The sequence below is a fragment of the Mesoplodon mirus genome (genome assembly GCF_964341445.2).
Source record: "Mesoplodon mirus genome assembly, chromosome: 16".
NCBI classification, from domain to species: Eukaryota; Metazoa; Chordata; class Mammalia; order Artiodactyla; family Ziphiidae; genus Mesoplodon; species Mesoplodon mirus.
In genome coordinates this window covers 37,186,432-37,207,632 of record NC_138992.1, presented here as the reverse complement: position 1 = coordinate 37,207,632, position 21,201 = coordinate 37,186,432, and the positions used below count along the sequence as shown (strand labels likewise).

Genomic DNA, 21,201 nt, shown 5'->3' with positions numbered 1-21,201 from the left:
GCCTCCCAGCCTTTTCTAGCTTGATCTTCCTAACGACAGCTCTGATCACGTCATATCCTGCCTCAAAAACCTTCATTAACTTTTTGGATAAAACCCCAAATTCCTCGCCTGGTTTTGAGGACTCGCTGCCATCTGGCCCCAGCCTGCATTTCTGGTCTCATCCCCTAGCACTTTCCTTTGTCTACTGTGTTTTAACCAAACCGAACTGCTTGCTGTTTTCAGCGCAGGCCCCTGTCCCAGTGGCTTTACTCATACTTGAAATTGTTCTTCTTTCTTATTTGTTTGTTTGTTTGTTTCTGGGGCGGGGGGCACGCCGTATGGCTTGAGGGATCTTAGTTTCCCAACCAGGGATTGAACCCAGGCCCCAGCAGTGAAAGCGCCAAGTCCTAAGCACTGGGCCGCCAGGGAATCCCGAAATTGTTCTTTTCTACACCTCTTGGGTTCCAAAACCTTCTCATCTTTCCAGTCCCTGTCCAAATGCTCCCATGTCCACCGCACCTCCCTGCGAACCCTGGTCTCAGCCTCAGGCTTCAGTAGTATCTTTCTCTGACTCTCCATTATTCTTTCTGTGAAGTCTTGTTGTGCTTACGGCTTCATGCTTTGTGTTACTTGGGTGCATGATTTACTTAACCTATTGTGAATCCTGGGAGGCTCTTTCCTAAGCACCTACTCTAGGAGGCAGCTGGTGGAAGTGTTACGATAAGTAAAGCTGGCAAGGGGGTAATAACAAGTTGCCCAAGACTTGACAGGCCCGCTGGAACTGAAAGGACAGGAAAGCAGCTGCATAGCACAGTCTCGGGAGATCTGGGACCAGTAACTTTCTGATGCCAGCCAAGAGCTTTTCTATGGTTCTTGTTAAGGTTTGAAGAGGTAAGGCAACTAATGTGAGTCACTGTTACATGCCAGCTACCCTTCTAGGTGTTTTACATAATTTACTCATTTGAACCCCAAACAGATCACATTCTTTCCTTCCTTAATATTCTCCATTGGCTTCTTGTTGCACTTAGAATAAAACCCAAACTCTGTAGCTAGCCCTAAAGGATCCCTAAATCTGGCTTGTATTTCCTAACTGGGTTCACCTCCCTGCCTCACCTAGCCATTTTTCTCTTACCATCTGTACCCCACCCCTTCCTTCATTAAAGCTTCACCCACGAATCCCAAATTTATGTGTTGGTTTTTTTTTTTTCTTTTCTCCAAACCTTAAAAAACCAACCCCGTTATGATAACAGCAGTAAACACATTGCCTTTGTCTGGTGCTTAACTTTTCAAAACACATTCTTAGGTTATTTTATCTCATCTTATTTCAGTCCATAATCTTTGGTCTGCCTTTTCCAAAGATAAGAATATAGAGGGAATAGAATGCCAAGAAAACTTGATGATTTGTCAGAGAACATCTTTGCTAAATCGTCTGCCCGTTGTGGAACTAACTCATACTCTCCTTTAAGCTTCAAATATGTTCTGAAAGATTTTCTCCAACTACAGTTTTGCTAATCATACTCTCTTTAAAATGTGCTGTGAAGTTTCTTGGCTCTTTGGAGAGAAACAAGAAACTGGCAGTTCTAGTAGCCACTGTGGGGAAGGTGACAGTCAGATAGGAATAGGAGGGAGACTCAGTTTTCACTACATACCTTTCTGAACGTAAAAAAAGTTTTAATCACAAGCTTGTGGTATCTATTTAAATTAGTAATATATGCGTATGCTCTGGAAAATTGCCATTCTCATTATTATAACTTCAAAAAGCAATCAGACCATATTAGACAGTTTGGAAAATAGAGGAAGAAAAAAAAGGTCATTCCAAATTCTACCACAATCAAAATAACAACCACCTGGGATTGCCATTTCAAAATGGATTCTAGAGTGGGTATTTTTTTTTTCTTTTTTTTTTTTTTTTTTGCGGTACGCGGGCCTCTCACTGTTGTGGCCTCTCCCGTTGTGGAGCACAGGCTCCGGACGCGCAGGCTCAGCGGCCATGGCTCACGGGCCCAGCCGCTCCACGGCTTGTGGGATCTTCCCGGACCGGGGCACGAACCCGTGTCCCTTGCATCGGCAGGCGGACTCTCAACCACTGCGCCACCAGGGAAGCCCCTAGAGTGGGTATTTTGTAAAAGGACTAACCTGACTCCCCATTTGAACCTCTTCTGTAAGTAGGTACTTCCGAATATGATTTTTATACTAGGAAATGCCTTTAGTTACTGTTGTTAGTAAAAGAATTTTCTCTATATAAAAGATGAAGGTTATTCATCTTTCTCTCAGTTTTGACAAGAGTGAAACATAGAGCTCTATCACAAGTTTCTCAGCTTAGAACAAAGGAGAAATAACACCCCAGTCTCAGCTGAGCCTCACCAAACTCTAGAAAACCTGCCGCCCACACCTCTAGCCCCGTCACAGTTGGTCTATGTGTGTATAAGCAGCCCGGGCAGTTAGGAAGAGTAAAGCAAATAGAAATGCAGCAGTGGAATTGTCAGAATCTCACACTTGGTTGGATGTAAGGGAAAAGGAAGATGGGAAGCCCAAAGATAATCAGGTTTTGAGGAAGAACAGGAGATTTAAGAGATTAGGTTTTGGAATGGGTATTCCTGGATCCCAGTGCCGTTTCTACAGTTTGTTATTTGCCTGATCTTGGGCAGCGTTCTTAACCCCTGAGCCTCAGTTTTCTCATTTACAAAACAGGGATAATTTTGCACCTACTTCATTAGGTTATTGGAGGGCTTAAGAGAGAAATTCCACATAAAGCACTTAGTGCAGTGCCTGGGTGTTTTCCACTTTTAATTATTAATGGTGATGCTGGTTTGTAAGATAGAGAACAGGAAAGTAGGAGCAGAGGTGGGAGGTGTTAAGGAAGATGGTTTCCGCTTTGACGGGCTGAGTTTGAAGTTCCCGAGAGAAATATATTCAGCAGTTTCTAGGAGACAGAAATGGGGGCCTGGGATAGAAAGCAGCTTGCCTGTGCTCCTGCAGAAGTAAGGGTCTGCCACGAAGTAGCTTTGCACTCATTCTCTGACACTGCTTCCTGGATGGGCTCAAAGTTCTAATTGTTTGAAGCTGTGAAAAATGTTTGGTGAGTGGCTAGCTGGAGAGGTTTTCCAACCACTGGCGTCAGTGCTGCTGCATGTTTGTTCACTGCTCTAGGGTGCCCGGCCCAGGGGACAGTGAGGTGAAAGCCAACTGCACACCAAGCCATGTGCCCTTGGCTGCATGAATGGGCTAGCAGTGTCTCTGCCTCAGAAACGTTTGCCTGGGCCTTCCCTGGTGGCGCAGTGGTTAAGAATCCACCTGCTAATGCAGGGGACACGGGTTCGAGCCCTGGTCCAGGAAGATCCCACATGCTGCGGAGCAACTAAGCCCAGGCGCCACAACTACTGAGCCTGCGTGCCATAACCACTGAACCTGTGAGGCACAACTACTGAGCCCGTGAGACACAACTACTGAAGCCCACGCTCCTAGAGCTCATGCTCCACAAGAGAAGCCACCGCAATGAGAAGCCTGTGCACCACATCGAAGAGTAGCCCCCGCTCGCCACAGCTGGAGAAAGCCTGCATGCAGCAACGAAGACCCAAAGCAGCCCAAAATAAATGAATAAATAAATAACTTTTTTTTTTTTTAAAGGAAATGTTTGCCTGCTCCCTCAATGGGTGGGGCTTCGTGTTGAAAGGCCACCAGCTGTTGAAGTTAAACTCCATGTGGTCAATGTAATGTTCTATTATAAGGACCATATACTGGGGTTACTTACATTTTTTTCTTTCTTGCAGATCATCAATGCCGTGGTACTGCTGATTCTGCTGAGTGCCCTGGCTGATCCGGATCAGTATCACTTTTCAAGTTCTGAACTCGGGGGTGACTTTGAGTTCATGGATGATGCCAGTAAGTACATCAGACACAACTATTGTAGATATTTTGGTATTTTCAAGGGCAGGGAATCCAGCTGCCAGTTCTTCCTATTAAATTACAAATATTGATTCATGGGCCCATTTGAACTGATACTGAACTCTCTTCCCATCATTACAAGTCAGAACAACAAATATTTGTGTGCTACATGTATTCTGCCTCTGTTCTAAGTGTAAGAGTCTCATTAAAATCTCTTTTGTCTTTCTTTTTTTCATCTTAATGTTAACTTAACCTTTTTTTTTTTTTTTTTTTTGCGGTATGCGGGCCTCTCCCATTGCGGAGCACAGGCTCCGGACGCGCAGGCTCAGTGGCCATGGCTCACGGGCCCAGCCGCTCCGCGGCATGTGGGATCCTCCCAGACCGGGGCACGAACCCATGTCCCCTGCATCGGCAGGCGGACTCCCAACCACTGCGCCACCAGGGAAGCCCTAACTTAACCATTTTTAAAAATTGTTTCTTTGTCATACCCTTTTTACGCTGGGCCTTTTGGCCTTTTGGGGAGGAGAGGGAGTCAATGGCAGGAAGGAAAGGTCAAATGATATTACATATCTTATTGTGTCTTCTATTATGTTTCAGTATTTACCATTCTTCCAGGTGATCATTCTCCATTCTAGAAATCCTTTTGATGATTATTTTGTTGCTTTTTCCAGATAAATAGAAATATACACAGGGATGTGGATGTGGGGTATGCAGCCCCTAGCTGGGGCTAGGCCCCCAGCTCTAAGATCATGGAAACCTAAACATCATACAACTGAAGTCAAGCTGTGTCCATGCTAACTGAAAGGGGCAGTTCTGTGCACAATCCCAAACAAAAGGTCATGCAAATTTATTTTTCATTGGCTTTGCAGAACTTGCAATGCATTAAAAAAAAAAAAAAGTGTCTGGAGCAAAGTGAGTAACGTGGAGAGGGGCTGAAGATGTAGTTTTAGGGAATGACTAGGAGCATTCAACAGACAGGGTGAGGCTTGTGAAATTTATTCTCGGAGTGAGAAAACCATTCAGTGGTTTTTAGTAATTCCACGGTTATGAACTGATACGTGTTTTCAGAAGATCCCTTTTGTTGCTGAGCAGAGGATACATTTAGGGGACTGGGTGTGTGAGTACAGAGGCCTGGAGACTGGATTGGGGGGTGTTCCTCTGCGATCCAGGCTACACTGGGGATGGGGAAGAGGGTGGGTTTGGAGGTGGGATTGACAGAACTTCCTGGTATGGGCAGTTAGGGAAAGGGAGGAATCAAAGATGACTCCTACTTTTCAACTTGAGTATATATGGTCTGCATCCTTACTGGGGTGAGAGAGTCTAGAGTCAGGAGATGGGAACACACCTTGGAGAAAACTCGACTGATTTTTTTTTTTTAATTAATTTACTTATTTTTATATTTATTTTTGGCTGTGTTGGGTCTTCGTTTCTGTGCGAGGGCTTTCTCTAGTTGCAGCAAGCGGGGGCTACTCTTCAGGGCGGTGCACGGGCCTCTCACTGTCGCGGCCTCTCTTGTTGCGGAGCACAGGCTCCAGACGCACAGGCTCATTAGTTGTGGCTCACGGACCTAGTTGCTCCGCGGCATGTGGGATCTTCCCGGACCAGGGCTCGAACCTGTGTCCCCTGCATTGGCAGGCAGATTCTCAGCCACTGCGCCACCAGGGAAGCCCCTCGATTGATTTAAGTGGCTTAGCATAGTTGTTAGGAGTCTGGCTCTGAGACCGGAGACCATAGTTTGAAACCTGACCCTGCCATGTGTGAAATGTGATAACATTGGGCTAGTTACTGATGTTTGTGTGGCTTAGTTTCCCCCTCTGAATATAGGGGTGATCGTAGTATCTACCTCGTGAGATTGTTGTGATTAAATATGTTAGTGTATGAAAAATGCTTCGAATGGGGTGTGGCCCATAATAAGGGCTCAATGTATTTCACTGTTTCACTCACTGTTCTTACTTAGATACATTAAAGTGGAGAGATTAAAAAGGTAGTTTGATATGTGAACCAGACATCTGGGCGGAGGTAAATTTGAGGATATAAGCTTCAGGATGGTATTTACGTTAGGGAGATAGTAAAGAGGATTTTCCTGAAGGAGCCCTGACATGAGAGGTCAGGAGGAGGAGCCTGAGAAGAGCTGGAAGTGAAGTAAATGCAAAGCCAGGAGATGCTTTATGTCCATCATCTCCTACCACCATTGCTTCTAGTAGATACCAAGGCATTATATCATCCTGGGGTTCGGGACCTTGTCAGACTGAGACGTGACTTTTGCTGTAATATTGCTCATTCTCTCTGTTCTCAGTAACCCTGTTACCCTGATGAATTCCTCCAGAAAGATAATGAATTCCATTAATATTAAATTAATACCTCTCTGCCTTCCTTCCCCTGAGTTAAAAGACTATATAACCTATAAATACAATGTTTGACATTTAAAAATATGTTATCTTTCACTGTTTCCAGTAGCAGGATTCCCTTTCTAAGTAACTGAGGTTAGCAAAGAAGTTTTAAATGATTCAAATACAGTTGTATCTGAATCAGATAGTCACACTGCCTGCCTTTTTCTGATTGCTGGAGATTAAGCTGGGTGGTGAACTGTCTGGCAGTATAGGCTTAATTACCTGACCTCAGAGGCTTGCTGGTACTCAAGACCTTACAATAGTAATTGTTTTGTAATGACCTGGATATTAATTCCAGTGCATTTGCAGTTTATCTGATATTTCATATATTTGAAAGAAGTGAATGAATAGTTTGTAATTACTTTTAGGACTACCTATTGATCATTTAAATTGCATGGTTAAAAAGATACAAAAGGATTAATATTCATTCATGTGAGTGAATCTTTTTTTAACTTTCCTCTTACATTTTCCTTTCGTATGTTTTGATCTCTTTTTAAAAAGAACTTTGTAGGTCAAAGATCATCATGGCTGACAAACCTTTCTATATTTAACATACATGAGGATACAACTAAATAGTCCTTGAAATGGGTACAATCAATTGCTTTGAATTGTGCTTGAAAGTTATGGTATATAACAATTTTTTTGTTTTGTTTTGTTTTCTCACGGCTTGCGGGATTTTAGTTCCCTGACCAGGGATAGAACCCGTGCCCTCGGCAGTGAAAGCATGGAGCCCTAACCACTGAGCCTCCAGGGAATTCCCGGTATATAGAAATTTTAAGTTGATATCTTTTTGGAATGGTGGTAGTCATCTCAAGATTTTATCCAGAAGGACAGAGCAGGAGTGTATCTCACTTCTCCATGTGATCTTTTCCTAAAATGATCTGGTACATATGGTAGTTCTATTTTTAGTTTTTTAAGGAACCTCCATACTGTTCTCCATAGTGGCTGTACCAGTTCACATTCCCACCAGCAGTGCAAGAGTGTTCCCTTTTCTCCACACCCTCTCCAGCATTTATTGTTTCTAGATTTCTTGATGATGGCCATTCTGACTGGTGTGAGATGATATCTCATTGTAATTTTGATTTGCATTTCTCTAATGATTAATGATGTTGAGCATTCTTTCATGTGTTTGTTGGCAGTCTGTATATCTTCTTTGGAGAAATGCCTATTTAAGTCTTCTGCCCATTTTTGGATTGGGTTGTTTGTTTTTTTGCTGTTGAGCTGCATGAGGTGTTTATAAATTTTGGAGATTAATCCTTTGTCAGTTGCTTCATTTGCAAATATTTTCTCCCATTCTGAGGGTTGTCTTTTGTCTTGTTTATGGTTTCCTTTGCTGTGCAAAAGCTTTGAAGTTTCATTAGGTCCCATTTGTTTATTTTTGTTTTTATTTCCATTTCTCTAGGAGGTGGGTCCAAAAGGATCTTGCTGTGATTTATGTCATAGCGTGTTCTGCCTATGTTTTCCTCTAAGAGTTTGATAGTTTCTGGCCTTACATTTAGGTCTTTAATCCATTTTGAGCTTATTTTTGTGTATGGTGTTAGGGAATGATCTAATCTCATACTTTTACATGTCCCTGTCCAGTTTTCCCAGCACCACTTATTGAAGAGGCTGTCCTTTCTCCACTGTACATTCCTGCCTCCTTTATCAAAGATAAGTTGACCATATGTGCGTGGGTTTATCTCTGGGCTTTCTATCCTGTTCCATTGATCTATCTTTCTGTTTTTGTGCCAGTACCACACTGTCTTGATTACTGTAGCTTTGTAGTATAGTCTGAAGTCAGGGAGCCTGATTCCTCCAGCTCCGTTTTTCGTTCTCAAGATTGCTTTGGCTATTAGGCATTTCTCCAAAGAAGATATACAGACTGCCAACAAACACATGAAAGGATGCTCAACATCATTAATCATTAGAGAAATGCAAATCAAAACTACAATGAGATATCATCTCACACCAGTCAGAATGGCCATCATCAAGAAATCTAGAAACAATAAATGCTGGAGAGGGTGTGGAGAAAAGGGAACACTCTTGCACTGCTGGTGGGAATGTGAATTGGTACAGCCACTATGGAGAACAGCATGGAGGTTCCTTAAAAAACTAAAAATAGAACTACCATATGACCCAGCAATCCCACTACTAGGCATATACCCTGAGAAAACCACAATTCAAAAAGAGACATGTACCAAAATGTTCATTGCAGCTCTATTCACAATAGCCCGGAGATAGAAACAACCTAAGTGTCCATCATCGGATGAATGGATAAAGAAGATGTGGCACATATATACAATGGAATATTACTCAGCCATAAAAAGAAACGAAACTGAGCTATTTGTAATGAGGTGGATAGACCTAGAGTCTGTCATACAGAGTGAAGTAAGTCAGAAAGAGAAAGACAAATACCGTATGCTAACACATATATATGGAATTTAAAAAAAAATGTCATGAAGAACCTAGGGGTAAAACAGGAATAAAGACACAGACCTACTTGAGAATGGACTTGAGGATATGGGGAGGGGGAAGGGTAAGCTGTGACAAAGCGAGAGAGAGGTATGGACATATATACACTACCAAACGTAAGGTAGATAGATAGTGGGAAGCAGCCACAGAGCACAGGGAGATCAGCTCGGTGCTTTGTGACCGCCTGTAGGGGTGGGAGGGAGGGAGACACAGGAGGGAAGGGATGTGGGAACAGATGTATATGTATGACTGATTCACTTTGTTATAAAGCAGAAACTAATAAAAAAAATAATTAAAAAAATAAAATGATCTGGTAGAAGAAAGTCAGATCCCTATGATTTATATTAAAATGGAGCATATAGGAGAATCCACTGGGATAAAGAAAAAAATATAAAGAGTTCTTTTTTAAAACACCTATCTCTTCAACATTTGTATTTTTACATATTTTATATACAAAAATTTATAATAGATATTTATAATTTACAAATAAACATATTTATGTAATCAAAAATTGACTATGATAGGAAAGTCTGGGAACTGTCCTATATTGGAGGAAACAAAGGAGATACAACTACATGCAGTACAAGACCCTGGATTAGATTCTGGAACGGAAAAAGGACGTGAGGGGGCAAAGAGAAACAGGTAAAATTCAAATAAGTAGACTTCATGAAATTTTATTTGTGAAATTTTAATGGACTGGTAAGGAACTGTAACCAGAAGTGTTAGAGCCAAACATAATGCCAAAGAGATCATCCAAATTAATTTCTGATTCATTTTGTAGCAAAATTGTCTTTCAAGCCAAACTTACTTTGTTCACCTGCCCTGGGGAGGAAATGGCCATAAAAATAATGAAGAATTTGTTTACTGTATATAGCAACCTGGTTTAGGATAAAAACACTACTGCATTTATTGGAGAAAGGACGGTCTTTATAGTCAGTGCTTCTGGGTGAAATCAAGAAGAGAAAAACAGATAACTTCATCGAAGAAGGTATCCATATGACCAATAAGCACGTGAAAATGTTCTCCACATTATTAGTTGTAAAAGAAATGCAAATTACAAGCACAGTAGTGAATCACTCCAGCCCTTCAAAATGGCACCATGAACAGAACTGACAATGCCACCTGTTGATATGGCTTTGGAACCACTGGATTTCTCAAGCTACAGCTGGGAGTGTAAATCGTTCAACCACTTTGGGAAAACCAAAGCTATATATATACACACATACATACCTATACATCCACCCTATGACTGAGCAGTTTCACTCCTAGGTTTGTACCCTCCAGTAATGAATGCTTGTGTCCATCATTAGCCATGTATAAAAATGGCCACGGTCGCTTTATTGATAATAGCTAAAAACTGGAAACAGTCCAGATTTCCACCAGTGGTAGAGTGGACAGAAGTGAAGAGATGAAACAATCCAAACAAAATGGGTGCTGGAGATTCATTATACTTCTGTGTATGTTTGGGAGTTTTGGTAATACAAACTACGAAATAGAAGGGAAAAGAAGATTGGCTGAGGCTTTCCATATGGCTCTTGGCACCACATTGGGAAAGGCCCAGGCTGCCTACCTGCTGTCTGTTCACATACCCTCAAACCAGCAGGGCACTTGGTCTGCAGAGCTTGTCCACTTGTGCGTGACGTGCCAGTGTCTTGAGGAAATAGGCATACGTATGCGACAGCCGGGAGAGCGGAGCCACAGGACCATCCTGGCCCTTTATTTTCATCCCTCTACCCTCCCATCCTGTCATCTCTTTAGCTTTTTCTCTCTTTTTAAAAATATTTATTTATTTATTTATTTATTTATTTGGCTGCGCCAGGTCTTTGTCGTGGCATGTGGGCTCTTTTAGTTGCGGCAGGCGGGATCTAGTTCCCTTACCAGGGATCGAACCAGGGCCCCCTGCATTGGGAGCACAGAGTCTTAATCACTGGACCACCAGGGAAGTCCCATCTCTTTATCTTTTAAGTCACATGGCTCAAAAGGTTACATATTCTACACCTTGACTACATCTCATTTTTTTACAAGGATAATTCAATGAATATTTATTTTCAAGATCTTTTTACAAAGATGGAGGTGTAAGAAGACCACTAGGGACGGTGAAGTAATTTGCTTAATCAAGACCAGCTGTTACCATCCCTAGATCTGAAGGAGAGATGGGAGGCAGTGGCTACTAGATCTGGGAATGAGAGTCATATGGAGTTGAACTCTTTATAAGGAGCAATGCTACCTTTTTGGTCCAGGGCCAACCCGAGGCAGCCTGACAGCAGGGGGCAGCCTCTTCTTCTTCTCCCTGATCCCTTGTCTGGACTCCTCATTGAGTGAACTCAACTAACACCGCAGGGTAAGGGAGCCCTGTTGATGGCCCATACTGGTGTGCCTGCTAGGGCGGATAACTGGATGGTGAGAGTGGGTTTGGAAAGACAAATGGAAGACATCTGGTAGAATCATTCACCTCCTTATCCGATGTTCCACTTAACCAAACTTGGTGGACATTTCCCCACTTTGCCTACAAGAAAACCATTAAAAAAAACCACTTTGCTAAATCAGTTTTTTAAAATTAGATACATTAAGCCTGTAGAATTCCTTATTTGTTTGAGTTTGCCAGCGACTGAGCAGGAACTAAACTAGCACAGGTGTCCAGTGCTACTTCTCTGATGATGCATTTTGTTGTTGTTTGCATTTCAGTGGTTTTGAAATTAGGATGTGATTTACAATTTAACATAGATTTAGTATTAGGATCACTTTTTTTTTTACTTCAAATCTTTATTTTGAAAAAATTCAAACCTTGCAGGAAAGTTTCCTATACAGTGAACACCTATCTTGCTGTTTTCATTAACAGTAATTTGGAGTTCCTCATTCTTTATGGGATTACCTCTTATTAAATATTCAGTAAGTATAAAACAGTGTTTATAAAATAAGCTGCATAATTGTAAGTACTTGTGCACCCACAACTTGATTTGAGGAATTGAATTTTACCTTAACTTTCGAAAGAGCCCCTCTGATCTTGGAGATAGCTGCCACTCTTCTGAACTGTTTATCATTCTTTTGCTTTTCTGTATAAACTTACGACGTATATTTGTATCACTGAGTGATCTATTGTTTAAGTTTCATGTGCTTGAACTTTATATTGTGGATTCACACAGTACATCTTCTTCTGAGACTTGCTTTTTCAACTTTACTGTGTTAATGAAAAAATTATTCAGATGCTTGGTAAAGATGATAAGGAAGACTTTATTCAAGATTGGCTACTGTAGTGGGGGCCTTGCAGTAGGGGAGAAAAATCGAGCTCAATTCCCCCTCCAAAAACGACAAGTAGGGATTATAGCCAAGAAGCAGGGTGGAGGTCAGCGAATGGAAATCACTAAGAGGAAACATCAAGGCTGGGGGATTCTTGCTAGATAACTCAACAGGATTCTTGCTAAAGGCAGACCAGGGTGATATGCTATTGAGGGTGAAAAATAAGGAATTTGACCAGATATCAGAGTGATTGGATATCAAGAGTGAGGTATACTAACTCTGTAGGATTCTTGCTAAAACTTGACTAAATGGGCCAAGGATAGAGCCTAAGGTGTTTGGTCAGAAGAGAGAGTCTTTGTTATGTGTCTGCGTCTAATTGGGAAAACCTGTATGCTTCCAGCACCCAGTTGCAAGGGAATCTGGGAAATTTAGATTTTAGCTTTCTAGCCTCTGCAGAATAGGAAGGCACTTTAGAAGGTGGGAATGAAAGCTTGATGCTAATTCACCACCTCTCCTGCAAATATGTGTAGTATATGGTAGGGCTAACCCTACCTTCTTTTTCAGAAATCTTCTAATTATTCTTGATTATTTTTTTCTTCTGTGCTTGAGCACCACATGTCCAGTTGTCAGGAATATTGCTGTATATCTCTGTTAAATTTGTTGACTAGCTTAGGGAGAAGCAACATCTTTACATGTTGTAGTTTGTACATCTTTTTTTAAAAAACGACTTTATTGAGCTATACTTTGTATGCTGTAAAACTTACCCATTTTAAATATACAACTTCATGATTTCTAGTAAGTTTTTAGAGATGTGAAATCTTTAAAAAGTCTAATTAAAACTTATGCCTTTCCAATTGTGCAAGTCTTCTTTAGTGTCCAGCAGTAATGTTTCCAGAATTGTTCCAAATAGATCGTGCATATTTTTTATTAAATTCATTTTATTTCCTTCTCTTAAGGTCTAGTCACACATCTTGGTTCTCCAGTGACCATAATTACAAAAAATATAAATGCTCCTTATTGCTTTTTCTGTTTTTGTTTTTGAATAAATGTATGTATGTATGTATGTATGTATGTATGTATGTATGTATGTATGTATATTTGGCTGTGTTGGGTCTTCATTGCCGCACGCGGGCTTTCTCTAGTTGCAGCGAGCAGGGGCTACTCTTCGTTGAGGTGCGCGGGCTTCTCATTGCAGTGTCTTCTCTTGTTGCAGAGCACGAGCTCTAGGTGCGTAAGCTTCAGTAGTTGTGGCACGTGGGCTTCAGTAGTTGTGGCACGCGGGCTCAGTAGTTGTGGCTCGCGGGTTCTAGAGCACAGGCTCAGTAGTTGTGGCGCATGGGCTTAGTTGCTCCGCGGCATGTGGGATCTTCCTGGACCAGGGCTTGAACTCGTGTCCCCTGCGTTGGCAGGCGTATTCTTAACCACTGCGCCACCAGGGAAGTCCAGGTTTTTCTGTTTTTATATAAGCAACCTTTATGAGACTTAATTATGTCAGTATAGATTTCTCAATATGAGAATAGCTGGCAGGAGCTAATTTCCTTATCTTAGAAAGTGAGGAGTTAACAGAGCTTCTCTGAACTTGACATTTTCTGTATACTACTTAACTAACTAATCCTTTGTAACTTATAGTTTAAATTTTAACACCTGACAACATGTATGAACCTTGAAAATATTCTGAATGAGATAAGCCAGACACAGAAGGCTGCATATTGTATGATTCCATTTATATGAAATGTACAGGATAAGCAAATCTAAAGAGATAGAAAGTACCCTAATGGTTGCCAGGGGCTGGAGGGTGGGGTGGAGGGGGATGGGGAGTGACTTCTAAGGATATAGAGGGTTTTTTTGGGGGAGAATGAAAATATTCTGGAATTAGTGGTGATGGCTGTGCAACTTTATGACTAAAAAACCCGCTGAATTATATATATGCTTTTTTATTTTTATTTTTTATTTTTTATTTTTTTTGCGGTACGCAGGCCTCTCACTGTTGTGGCCTCTCTCGTTGCGGAGCACAGGCTCCGGATGCACAGGCTCAGAGGCCATGGCTTAGGGGCCCAGCCGCTCCGTGGCATGTGGGATCTTCCCGGACTGGGGCACGAACCCGTGTCCCCTGCATCGGCAGGCAGACTCTCAACCACTGCGCCACCAGGGAAGCCCTATATGCTTTTTTAAAGGGTGCATTTTATAGAATGTGAATTATATCTTAATACAAAAAATTTATGAGGGGAAAAAAAAAGACCCAGCCCAAATCACCACATCCTCCCATAAATTCTTTTTTGTTCCTCTTGGCTGAAAATATTGTCCCCTCTGAACTCCCCTAGCCTGTCATCTGTTATCTGCTATTGAATTCTTCCATCCCTTCCTAGTAGATGCTAAGCACCTGAGAGCAAAGATTATGTCCTCTTAATCTCTGCAGCCTCACATTTGTATCCCATGTTACACACCTATTTAGTATTCATGAAATAAATTTTGGGTTTAAGAATAAAGTTGTAAATTAGCAAGTTACAAGAAACCCCTCTTCTCTCTGAATTTACTTCAATAAAAAGTTATAAACAATTGCCACACAAATAACAAAAAGTGTATTAGAGCTTTGCTTCTGTTTTAGGGGAATAAAATTTAGTGCCTTATGCTTATTCTTCCCTAAGCTTTCAACCTCAGAACGTGAGGCCCCATAGGAGGGACTTACCTGGGTTTTGTGTTTACCCCCCACAGGGGTTGAGGGCTTTTGTATTATGCTCTCAGTAGCTCATATTGTTGCTGGGAATTCATCTGAAAATAGTTCTCTTCTGGACTTAATGGTGAACTATACCCCAAATACTGTTTGTTTTCATGAGCCAAAAATATGGCCGAAAATAGCCATAAGAATGACTTGTGATTAGGGAAGTATGATGTGGGAGCATAAATCAGGTGCTCGTTCTCTATCCAGCTACCAGTTTTATGGGAAGGACACAAACCCAAGAAATGTTAAGGAAGAGTAGAACTAGAAATAGATTATTTTAACAAAGGCATTTCAGGGAACTCCTTTATATGCCTATTCTATTTCAATGATTAGTTGACTAAGTATCAGGAAATGCTTTCTAATTATGCCTTTGTGGCCTGTGGTATAGCTTTTCTTTGGAACCTTTTCAAATTAGAACTGAGTCATTAAGCCAGGAATTTAATTTAGGAAACACCTTGCCGGCAGTGTGCTCTGACTTTGGTTGGTGGAGCTGCTGTGCATAGAATAAGTAAAGGATATTCCTGTCACCGACCAGTACTTTACTGATTGTAAACATTCCTATATTGTTAGTAGGACCAGTTACTCATTTGCCTGTTGACATAATTATAAAAGAAATGAATTTTCATTCCTCAGAGTAACTCTCATGTTCACCATGGTACGCTGCACACTACTTCAGAGGAGGTGACGTGTGCTCTGGGTTGCTAGGAGATGCAAGGTTCATTAACCTGTTTTATCTTCTCTGCTCTGTGTTTTTATTTGATTTACGCTTTGATCCTACCTAAGCTGTTTGACATGCTTGTGATATATTCAGTCTGTTCAGTGTGGTTGGTGTAGTCATTTATAGGAATAGCATTTTGAAAATTTCCTCATCTCAAATTAACATTTTTTCTGTGGTATCTCATTGTGAGTGGTGATAGGATACTTTATGACTTTCATTTTATTTGTGCCTTTTAAATTTCTCCTGAGTTTTATATTCTTTGAAAAAGATGGGAATTTTAAAAATTTTAATGATTATGGGAGATTTTGTTCTGGAGTGGTTTTCTTTTTTTTTTTCCAGAATAGGACATAAAATTATTCAAGATTTTAGTGTTTTTTTCTGTATTAATATTTTATATTAATAAAGGTTTTATTGATATGCCTAATATTAATATAAAATATAATTTATATAAATTTTATTATAACATAAATATTAATATAACTATTTTATTTTTATTTTTTATTTTTTTTTTTTTTAAATCTACTTTTTTTTTTTTTTTTTTTTTTGTTTATTTTTGTTTATTTTTTTTAATAACAAATTTAATCAGTTATACATATACATATGTTTCCATAACCCCTCCCTTTTACGTCTCCCTCCCACCCTCCCTATACCACCCCTCCAGGTGGTCACAAACCACCAAGCTGATCTCCCTATGCTATGCGGCTGCTTCCCACTAGCTATCTATTTTACATTTGGTAGTGTATATATGTCCATGCCACTCTCTCACGTTGTCACAGCTTACCCTTCCCCCTCCCCATATCCTCAAGTCCATTCTCTAGTAGGTCTGTGTCTTTATTCCTGTCTTACCCCTATGTTCTTCATGACATTTTTTTTCCTTAAATTCCATATATATGTGTTAGCATACAGTATTTGTCTTTCTCTTTCTGACTTACTTCACTCTGTATGACAGACTCTAGGTCTATCCACCTCATTACAAATAGCTCAATTTCATTTCTTTTTATGGCTGAGTAATATTCCATTGTATATATGTGCCACATCTTCTTTATCCATTCATCCGATGATGGACACTTAGGTTGTTTCCATCTCCGGGCTATTGTAAATAGGGCTGCTATGAACATTTTGGTACATGTCTCTTTTTGAATTATGGTTTTCTCAGGGTATATGCCCAGTAGTGGGATTGCTGGGTCATATGGTAGTTCTATTTGTAGTTTTTTAAGGAACCTCCATACCGTTCTCCATAGCGGCTGTACCAGTTCACATTCCCACCAGCAGTGCAAGAGTGTTCCCTTTTTTCCACACCCTCTCCAGCATTTATTGTTTCTAGATTTTTTGATGATGGCCATTCTGACTGGTGTGAGATGATATCTCATTGTAGTTTTGATTTGCATTTCTCTAATGAGTAAAGATGTTGAGCATCCTTTCATGTGTTTGTTGGCAGTCTGTATATCTTCTTTGGAGAAATGTCTATTTAGGTCTTCTGCCCATTTTTGGATTGGGTTGTTTGTTTTTTTGTTATTGAGCTGCATGAGCTGCTTATAAATTTTGGAGATTAATCCTTTGTCAGTTGCTTCATTTGCAAATATTTTCTCCCATTCTGAGGGTTGTCTTTTGGTCTTGTTTATGGTTTCCTTTGCTGTGCAAAAGCTTTTAAGTTTCATTAGGTCCCATGTGTTTATTTTTGTCTTTATTTCCATTTCTCTAGGAGGTGGGTCTAAAAGGATCTTGCTGTGATTTATGTCATAGAGTGTTCTGCCTATGTGTTCCTCTAAGAGTTTGATAGTGTCTGGCCTTACATTTAGGTCTTTAATCCATTTTGAGCTTATTTTTGTGTATGGTGTTAGGGAGTGATCTAATCTCATACTTTTACATGTCCCTATCCAGTTTTCCCAGCACCACTTATTGAAGAGACTGTCCTTTCTCCACTGTACATTCCTGCCTCCTTTATCAAAGATAAGGTGACCATATGTCCGTGGGTTTAACTCTGGGCTTTCTATCCTGTTCCATTGATCTATCTTTCTGTTTTTGTGCCAGTACCATACTGTCTTGATTACTGTAGCTTTGTAGTATAGTCTTAACTATTTTATTTTTAAATAAAGCCTTGGATTTGTTTGTTTGCTTGTTTATCTATCTGTCTGTCTCTCTGTTTCTCTTAAGATCTATGAGGGAGTCAAAGAGTATCCTCTAGTGGGCTAGCTTTTATAAAACTAATTTTTTCTCATTATAAAATAGGCTTGTACAGAATTTGGAAACCGTCAAAGTAGACAAAAAAAATAATAAATTTCTGCCTGAGTTCATTAGAGATTACTACAAGTTCTCATAGGCTTTGCACATAATAAAGGATGTCCACTCCTTTTAGGGAGGCTCTCTGGTTTCCCAGGACTTTGACCTCCACTACTGCATTTGCTTTACCTCCTTCACAGCTGGGTAGCATGGTGGCTAAGAGCATTGCCTCTGGAGTTAGACTTCTGGGTAGAATAGCTCACCCATCACTTGCTAGCTGGGCAACCTTGGGCAGGTTACTTGCCCGGCAAAAATACTATGAGGCATACATGAAATGTCCTTGTTGGTACCTGTTCCCTCATAATAAGGGAAGGTGAGTTCATTTAGCATTAAAATGATAAAGTAAACTATAAAATATATATGTATCCTGAGAGAAATCATACTCTTTTGAATACTGACTAGTATTAATTATCTCTTGATTCTCTTATAACCTTCATTTTTTTGAGAATCAAATTTTTACTCCTTTAGTAAAAGTCATCAGCTTTATTATAAATGTACTGCATTAAATCTAGAGACCATTTTAAGGAAGCTTCATTTTTTTTAAGGTGGCAAATGGTCTTTGTTGATATATATACATCGGACACAGAAAGTACTTTGACCTTATGATTCTGTTTGTAAACCTGCTTAAAATATCCTCTCATCTCTGAAGCTGAGGATATAGTGTGGGTGGCTCTAGAACTGGAATGCTTTCCTTTGGAGAAATACCTGTAGCAAGTGGCAGCCTAGGTTGGTTCATTTGGTCAGTATTTAAAGCTTAAGTAGAAGCAGCATAGTATAGTAGAGAGAGCCAAAGATTTGAATCATAAGAGCTGGATTAGTCATAGTTTAGCCTTTTGATGCAAATGCTGTCTCAGCAAGTTACATAACCTCTGAGCCCTGGTTTCATAATCCATTCACTGGGCACAGTAACATCTACCTCAGAGTAATGAAGACTCAATGAGGTATCTTGTGAAAATGCCTTGGAAACTGTCGGCACTGTACAGATACTTTACTGCAAGGGTTTTTGTACTCTCTTAGCCTTATTATAACCCTACACGTTACCTTCAGAAACCCAGATATACTGTACTTCTAATCAGAATCTCCTAAAGATACGGTAACATGACCTCTTGAGTAAGTCTTCAGTTTGTACCTACTGTGAAACAGGCTTTGTACTAGAGCTGCTCTATTCAACAAAGATAAGATGCAAGCACACAAGTAATTTTAAATTTCTTAGTAGCCTCATTTAAAAAGGTAACAACAAACAGGTGATTAACTTTAATAATGTATTTAACTCAGTTTATCCCAAATATTATTTCAGCTTGTAATCAGTATAAAAATCATTAATGGGATTTTTTTTTTTGATACTAAGTCCTTGAAATGTGGAGTACATTTCAGTCTTACGGCACATCTCAACGCAGACTGACCACAGTACAAGTGCTCAGCACCCACATGTGGCATCTGTCACCTTCTCAGCGTTGAGGTCGCAGTAGTGAACGAGGCACAGCAGCTCCTTTCCCTCAGGAAGGTTCCTCTGGCAGAGACAGACAGTACACGAATAGGCAAGATAGTAGTGAAACGTGCTGTAAAGAAAATACAGCAGTCACGTGGGCATGACTGGGAGGGTCACATTAGCTAGGATGGCCAGGGAAGATCTTGGAGGTGTTGAGCTGAATGATTAAAAAGGCGGAGCCAATCATGTGAAAATATGAGCGACATTTCTTCTATTCAGTGGGAACTGCAAATGTGAGGCCCTGGCATGGGATGATTTGGCTGTGTTTAGTGAACTAAATGGTATCGCTGGATTACAGTGAGTAAGAAAGTGTGGGATGAGATGAGAGGAGATTGGAGAGGTTGGCAGGCTCTAGACTAAACAGAGACATAAAGGTCCTGATAAGGAAAAGAATACCTCATTTGTTATATATATATTTCAGTGGACCAGAAAACCAAACTTTGAAATATATATACATAGATATATTTATAGATATATTTAATATAGACCTATGTGTGATTTAGGGAGAAAATCTTTTAGGCACTTTGCTTCCATTAACAATCATCGTCTCAGATTCCAAAGGAACTCTGGTGTTTAACTTAGTATAAAGTTCTTGTCTATAATTGGTTTATAAACAAACTGCCTTTGAGGAGTGACTGTAAAAAATGTTAAAACAGTGGAGCTACTACTGATTTTCTTTCTTTTTTTAAAAAAACTTTTTTTGCAGACATGTGTATTGCTATCGCAATTTCTCTTCTCATGATCCTGATCTGTGCAATGGCTACGTATGGAGCATACAAGGTAAGCAGCTTAGAAATAAGGTCCTGGGCCTTTTCCTTGGTCCCTTACAGATGTAATCTGTGCAGCTATCTGTAAGAAGTAAGGAATGATTGTTCTTAGTTTCCTGTAAGAATCTTTAAAAGCTTAAATCTCTTGCTAATGTTACGTGGAAAACCAGTGTTACAGTCTCAGAAGTGTTCACTGAGGCTTGCTGGTTGACTGCTTTTGTTTGGTTTAGCAAGTTGCCATCATGACACACTTTAGTGAACTTCCACTCCTCCGTTTCCCTTCAGATTAAGAAAAGATTTCTCTGAATTCAAAAAAATAATGTTTTGTAATATTGAACATATTAAATATTAACATCCTGTCCTGTCTTATGTTTAGCAACATGCGGCCTGGATCATCCCATTCTTCTGTTACCAGATCTTTGATTTTGCCCTGAACACCTTGGTTGCAGTCACTGTGCTTGTTTATCCAAACTCCATCCAGGAATACATACGACAGCTGGTATATGACCTTTATAATTACTATGTCTCTTTGTGAGGGAGACCTGGTTAAGATAGAAATATAAAAGATGTAGAGATAAACATACACACACATGTTAATTTGTGGCGTTTTAACTTGCATCTGAGTTACTGATTAGAGATTTTTGAATAAAGATAAGGTTTTTTATCTCTTAGAATGCTTTTTGGGAAAACATAACCCCCTGAGGTAGGTAAGCTGGTGATGATGGAATTAGAGGTGCCTGCCTAATTTACAAGCTACTTACTAATTGTCTTATTTTTGTAAAATACAATTTGCTCAATTATCAGCAGAGGATAGCCTTTTGCCTCTGATGTGTATGGGAAAAGTGGAACTCTACTATGTACTGTTTCCTGAACTTATTTGACCATAGAACCCCTTTCTTCTTCAAACTTCTTTTTTTAAAAAAATTTATTTATTTATTTATTTATTTATTTTTGGCTGAGTTGGGTCTTCGTTGCTGCACGCAGGCTTTCTCTAGTTGCGGCGAGCGGGGGCTACTCTTCGTTGCGGTGCGCAGGCTTCTCATTGCAGTGGCTTCTCTTGTTGCGGAGCATGGGCTCTAAGCATGCGGACTTCAGTAGTTGTGGCTCACGGGCTCTAGAGTGCAGCCTCAGTAGTTGTGGCGTACGGGCTTAGTTGCTACATGGCATGTGGGATCTTCTTGGATCAGGGCTCGAACCCGTGTCCCCTGCATTAGCAGGCAGATTCTTAACCACTGTGCCACCAGGGAAGCCCCAAACTTCTTTCTGGGGCTGGTTTTCTACAATAT

At 40.3% G+C, this 21,201-nt stretch overlaps 1 protein-coding gene across 1 annotated transcript in view; it reads left to right on the top strand.

The window, feature by feature from the left end:
• LAPTM4B (lysosomal protein transmembrane 4 beta) overlaps positions 1-21,201 on the top strand; it is a 73,303-nt gene that overhangs the window by 23,341 nt on the left and 28,761 nt on the right. The window contains exons 2-4 of the mRNA XM_082601683.1: positions 3,750-3,861; positions 19,855-19,928; positions 20,292-20,414. Coding sequence (XP_082457809.1) covers positions 3,750-3,861; positions 19,855-19,928; positions 20,292-20,414 — 309 coding nt within the window. The remainder of the gene's footprint in view (positions 1-3,749; positions 3,862-19,854; positions 19,929-20,291; positions 20,415-21,201) is intronic.